This window comes from Mercenaria mercenaria, unplaced genomic scaffold (genome assembly GCF_021730395.1).
Source record: "Mercenaria mercenaria strain notata unplaced genomic scaffold, MADL_Memer_1 contig_1846, whole genome shotgun sequence".
Classification (NCBI taxonomy): domain Eukaryota; kingdom Metazoa; phylum Mollusca; class Bivalvia; order Venerida; family Veneridae; genus Mercenaria; species Mercenaria mercenaria.
Genome location: NW_026459856.1, coordinates 55,996 through 62,809, shown reverse-complemented (window position 1 = coordinate 62,809; position 6,814 = coordinate 55,996). Strand labels below are relative to the sequence as shown.

The following is a 6,814-nucleotide window of genomic DNA, read 5'->3' as shown; positions in this document are numbered from 1 at the left end:
GGAAGACGTAGATATCTACGATTACTTTTTAATCGTTACATTTGTTTTATCAGTTGACACATGTCCAAACGAAGATGGAATGTAGACGAAGGGTACTGGCTCGGATGAACTTCGTGAAGTGTTTATGAATATTAAATACGACTTTCCTTACACCCTACTTTCGATTTCGTTAATGCACGGGATGCCTCTCAGTCGGTGCTATCCCTCTTGACTCTCTGCACCCGACACGGGAACCCTCTCGTACAAAATTTTCTATCAGCACCGGCGCCCTCTCAATTTAACTTCAGTGTTAGAATTATGTTATGGTATTCTTATTTAAAACCAGCACAATAATACAGGCGGACGGGGGTTCCTATAGATGTGTCGCTGAAATGGCCCCTTTCCAGACTAGCTATACATGAATAGCCCTTCTTTGTATCAAATCAAATTATACAAATTCTAGTTTAAAAGTGATTTAAGTATCACTAAGGTATAGGTAAATTTGATAATAAAATTTAAATATGCACGTTACGTGAAATTGCAAATTTATTTTCAATTTAATAGCATATTATGGGAGGTAAAAGCATCATGAGTTATTTTCCTTAGAAACAGATGTTGTTTTCAATAAGAATACCATCTCAAAATTCTAACACTGAAGTTGAGGGTGCTGGTGCCGATAGTAAATTTTGTCCGAGAGGGTTTCCGTGACGTGTGCAAAAAGTCAAGAGGGATCCTACGAAGCAAAATTGCACCGATCGAGAGGGATCCCGTGCATTAACGAAATCGAAAGTAGGGCATTTTTAAGGAAATAGGATGTAAATAACCACATAAAGTTTATTTACAAATAAGATTGGATGAACGACTTCTCATCTAAGGTACTATATACTTGCTATATTCAAGGAAAGTCGTATTAAGTTTCATAAACATGGCCCTGATGTTCATACAGCCTGGTACATCCGTCTACATTCCATTTTCGTTTGGACTTGTGACAACTGATAAACAAATGTAACGATTAAAACGCAAGGGTACATAGCTACGTCTTCCCGTGGTTCATATGTTCTTACGCACAAACCTGTGTTCAAGACGAAAATTTCGATTTTCCGAGCTCCCAGACAAAGCGGTTCATTGATTACCACAAATAATGTCCTGTGCGCGAAGAGAGAGGAGTCCCACAGAGAGGAATCCGATATGCATACACACCGTGAAAGAGTAACAGATATATTTTTTAATAAAATTTCTAAAATGAGCCGCGCCGCGAGAAAACCTACATTCTGCGTTTTTAATGTCACTGGTTTAACTATAAAAAAACATCTCTGATAGACGTAGCACTGGTCTTTCCCAGGAATGATGTTTCGCTAAACTGTCTATGAAAATAGCTGAAATATTGTTAAAACATAAAAGAACATATAAAACTAGAAAATTTGTTGCAGGCTATCGTTGATTAATTTGGTGAACATGACAGGCGCATCATCGATCTCGTGTAAATTCGTGAACATTCAAAATGTGATAGTATTTTTATACCTTGTTAAGTTTAATACATTTAACTGTTACTCGGACAAAAAACATAATCTCGCATCTGGTGCGCAATATTCAAGACGACGTCTTGTGATTAATCACAGTATTTTGCTGTTATATAACCTGTTTATGGTTGATATTTTTGTTTTGTACTTGCACTGAATAGGGGTGATCAAATTGGCTAAATTTCCGATTAAATCTTGTTTCATATTGCCATATAAAGAAGCAGTGGCCCATTGATCCATAGACCACATTTTCTGGATAGTTAACCGACGAACCCGTTAAAACTTGACATTTATTATATGATTATTGAATCACTGTGATTTTCATATAGGCCATCAAGTTAGTTCAAATTTCAAAGTCACACGGTTGCTTTGATATTGAAAACGATTCTCAACCGCTAACTGAATAGTGCGTTTTTCTTTTACAATTTGTCAACAGATGAAGCTTGCATATCTGTGTTTTACATAGAGGATATTTATTAAACGATTTGAATAAACTAATTAAAAATAAAAAAGCAAATAAGATAACTATTTTTGTAAATGCCTGCATGTTAAAAATCTTGAGTTTGTTTGTTTTTAGAACACTTTAAACTAGTCTAATATTGTTTTATTACTACATTAAAGTTTATAGAATACATAATGTTTTTTTCTTTTCTCTTATAACCATGTTTGAAATGGGTTTGTTACAGAAGTGGTTAAGTCAGCCTATCTATAGAATATAAAAGCCTCCTAGTGAAACCTTTATTCCAGAATACAAAAGTCTTTCTCTTGTGTCTATGATGTCTAGTGATGAAGCCAAAAAAAAACTACTGTGCAGCGTTTCTGAGACGACACCACATGATAAAAGCAAGAACATGTACTTGTACTGCAGAAAATGGAAACGAGGTTGAAATTAACCTTTATCTGCAGCTTGTGCACCACCAGAAACAATGCAAACGAAGGCTTACTGTACTTTATCTAATAGTTATAATGAGCCTTAGAGTGACTTTTGGTAAGCATTTACTTGTTTAACGCCAATGTCCATTTTTGCTCTGTTTGGTTTGACACTTTTCAGGACAACCGTCCTGCAGTGCTTTCAGCGCTTTGATTCTCTACCTCTACCACGGATATCTGTTTATTTAAGCTGTTTCTAAATGAAATAATTCACTAAATGCAAAGTGTGTTATTTTTCAGAACGTTTATACCAAATACCGTATTTACAACAAAAAAACATTTTGCAAACTTTGGAAATATTTCATTTTCAGAAGAGGAAGAGGAAAATGCTAAATTTGAGTCCAAATTAGAAATTACAGATATAAATTATACATATGTGAGTATTACCCAAATTATGTTCAGTTTCGTAGTTCAGAAACCAATTTATCACAGTTGTCATATTGATTACATTTTCGGAAAGCTAAACATACCATTATAGGCTGGAAGAAATTAAACAAAATACGTATAAATATATGAAAACTAAATCATCCTATCTGTTAGGTCTTTATGTAAGTCAAAGTCATTTTGTAATTTGACTGCAACTTTTCTCTACATATAAGTTGACATCGACCATCTGTTGATAAAACATATTGTAATGTGATAACAGATAACACAGCATTTAATGTTTATTATGCTGTTTATGTAGTGTTCGTTTTATACTATACACTTTCAGCTGACCACCCAGACAGCCAATATAGACTTCATCATGATAATGATTGTAGCATATAGACCACGGATATGATAGATCATCTTTCACTGTCTGACCTTGCTTCAAGTCTCCTGAGATATGATGAATGGTGTCAATGTTGTAGCAGCAAACAAGCAAGGATCCATCATTTAACAACACCATTCCAAGTGGTCCTCTAAGTTCCTTGTGTTTGTATACAGCTTCCACATCACCTTGTGATGTTATACTGACTACACAGTCTCTAACAAAGTCACTGATATAGATATGTCTGGAATCCTTACTTACAACAATGTATTGTGGGTCATTGAATATGTCATTATTCAGGGAGATTGTGTTCTGGACATTACCTTGTGTATCCAGTACCAGTACACTTTTAAGTTTGTTGCAAATAACATAGAGATGATCTTGATGATAAGTTATACCCATACAGTTGCCCTTTACTAGAACCTCCTTGACTTCTGACAGCTGACCGGATGTTGATAATTTATATATTGCTCTCTCATGTGGACTTGTTACTGAAATATGATCCCGAGGCACAGAGGCAATATCCCATGGTTCAGAGTTAAGTCTTTTCTCTTCTACGACAGCCTTGTATTGTTTATCTACGACTAATAGCATGTTGCAACTGCTATCAGCAAGCACGAGTTTGTTAGAGGACAAAACCGCACACCCTGTGATATGGCAGGTATAATGTTCCGATATTGTACTTATATCTATATCTTTTCTATGTGTTAAGGTATATGTTTCTTTATATATTTTCTTCTTCGTTGGAACGACCAGACTAGAAGAGAGATTTATCTTCCCAAATGTCTCGTGTTTATGCAATATGTTTTCAAGATCAGTATTTCGTTCAAATGAGCATTGCATATCTGACTTTGCTAAATGTTCATCTGCCTTTTTTACTTTATCTGACTTTATTCTGCATTCAGCTCGTTTAATGTTGATGTAAAGTTGCCCGTTTTGTCGTGCATTTCTATTAGCTTGTAGACTTGACAGCAAATTCTTGATTTCAGTAGAGATACTTGTACATTCATCAACTACCTTCTGAATTATTTTTTTATCGTTGGATATCTTTTTGTCAGCATCTTTCTGAATATCTTGCTGTAGTTGATCTAGGCGTTCATTTATTTCTTTTCGAAATATGAGGATTTCCTTGATAACAACAGCATGGCAGTTATCTATCTCTTTATCCATTTCGTCAGCTTTCTTCAAAACATCTTCTGCTTCTTTCATTTCCTCGTTTAATTTCTTCATGATATCCATATATTCCTCGCTGTCCCCTATATCTGCACATATGTCAGGTATGTAGTCAATCTTACATGTCCTGTGATCCAAGATGATGCAGTCATTACAGCCAAGCGCCTCGTGTGTTGGACAGAAAAATTTAATTATTTCCTTTTTGTGCACTGAACATTTTTCAGTGTATTCCTCGGAATCTATACTGGTAATGACATGTTTACTAACGTTGTCTTTAACAAGAAGTTGGTGATTCCGTGAGGCTTTTGTCCTCTTGTGACACTCAAAGCAATTTCTGCATAGATATTCCTGGCATTCCACACAAAATCCATGAGATCCTACATGCTGACTTATGGTAAGACAAGGGTCACAAAAGTTGTCAAAGTCCTCTGCGGAACCTACTGAAGCTGAGCCACTGATATCTGACAACTTAGGTCCTGACACTGCCATATCTGAAAAAGAAAAGGGATTAAATAAAGCCCTTTCAGGCAAAACTTGAGACGGATGATATACTTTGCCTGTCTACCATGTATCAATTAAAAGTTTTATCAACATTATTTTATTAGATTAAATACTGATACAATGTATAACAGATGTTTATGTTACCCCTAAAAAACCCGCGATTCTACCTGTTTATCGATTGATAAACACATACGGGCGAGTTTCAGTCAATGATGCAATGTATACATGCAGTAATATACATTTTGTTGGGATTGTAGGATGTTTTTGTTTGAGAGCGATTAGCGGTTTTGCAAAATTGAAACCGGTTTCACCTTGTAATCGAATCGGATCCGATTAAGCGAGTAATCGTCCCACTCCTATAAGGAATTATATCTGTGGTTTGGTTTACTTCAGGTTTTTGTCATGTCATGATCCTTACGCAGTTGCTGTCATGAAGGAAAAATGTGAAATATGTTCCATTATATTCTTTTTAAGTAGTTTGCCCTTCATCGCAGCTAGTTTGCACATGGTTTTGAAAACAATACAAATTAATGATGTGTAAAAACAAAACAAACGTTTACCTATTACTCTTGAACGTTTATCGTTTGATTATGAATAAGCATTCACTTTCCAGAACATCAATACTCTTTTCACTGACAGATGAAAGAGAAACTTTGTTAAAAATGTATCCTTCCTCCTTTCTGTTTTTCGTAAATTTCACTTTACTTTCTTTCGGAGAAAACATCTATAAATACCATGTTCTAAATATCTAAGGAATGTAATGATAATTATTAGGTAGCTTGTACCATACCAAAGTTATCGCCCTTAAACTACAAATACATAGGCTTACAAATATATTCTTAAAATATTTCTTTCAGTTAATATTTCTTCCATTTTCGTACCTACATAGCCTAATCCCTTGAAGAATACTAATATCAAACATTAAACAAAATGATACATCAAGTGAAAATAACGTGACTGTTGCAAAAAAAAATCAAGTGTCATTAATTCATTTTAGCGTTCGTTTTTTTTTTGTTTTTTTTTTGTTGTTGGTTTTTTGGGGGGTTTTTTTGTCTTTTTTTTTTTCAAAATTCTTCTGAAAATTCTAAAGCCAAGAAAAATAAGTAAAAAAGAGGCACAAATTTGCCAAATGTAAGCCAGAGTTTCAAAACCGGCCATATGATGTCATTCCATGATGTCAAATATGGGTGAGTTTGAAAACATTTGGTCAAGTAATTTCTGAGAAACATGCCTATATGTAAAACGTTCACAAACATTCTATGTTAGAAAAAGGAATCATTTTGACAAAAGGTAAGTCACAGTTATGCAACCTGTGAGATCATCTTAAAGTGCCGAAGACTTAGTTTGAAAGCACTCAGCCAGATATTTATTAAGAAGGCAGCTTTCATGCAACACTCTCACCAAATTTCTATGTTATAAAGGGGCATACTTTTGTGTGTTATATCATTTGTCATGTATGGTCATATTATGCAAAATACATGTGGGACGTTTAAAAGCATTTAGCCTAGTAGTTTAAGGGAATCCGATTTACTTGTAAAGCATTTGTGGCGCGTACACCAATGCCGGCGAAAGGATGACTACAAAAGCTCTTATATTAAAAATAATGTAAACAGTCAAGCTTAAAATCAATAGCAAACAATGGAAATATCCATTCAACAATTTCCTGTATAATGCTTGTTGTTGCAGAGTTCTCTTTCAATAAAGTGGACACCGTGGTCCAGTGGCAATTCGATGGTCTAATGGTAACACTGTCGTCCAGTGGTGACTACGAAACCAGGGTTTCGAGTGCCTGCACCTCCATCTGAAACAGTTGACCTCAACCGGAAGAGGCATTTGTCATATTGTTTGCTAAAGGAACCATTTTATGTTGATATTGAATTAAAAAACCTGTATATTTTTCAAATACCCTACCATTCATGATAACATTGCATGTTCTTTGAAAGTTAACTAAGGATCTATC

The 6,814-nt window shown here is 34.9% G+C and overlaps 1 protein-coding gene across 1 annotated transcript; it reads right to left on the bottom strand.

Moving 5' to 3' along the window:
- Window positions 1–2,088: 2,088 nt before the first annotated feature.
- LOC128551934 (uncharacterized) lies at window positions 2,089–5,548 on the bottom strand. The gene is made up of 2 exons (XM_053532892.1): window positions 5,415–5,548; window positions 2,089–4,844 (listed from the first exon to the last, which is right to left on the bottom strand). The coding sequence occupies exon 2, from the start codon at window positions 4,840–4,842 to the stop codon at window positions 3,088–3,090; it is 1,755 nt and encodes a 584-aa protein (XP_053388867.1). The 5' UTR covers window positions 4,843–4,844; window positions 5,415–5,548; the 3' UTR covers window positions 2,089–3,087.
- Between the last annotated feature and the right edge of the window lie 1,266 nt (window positions 5,549–6,814).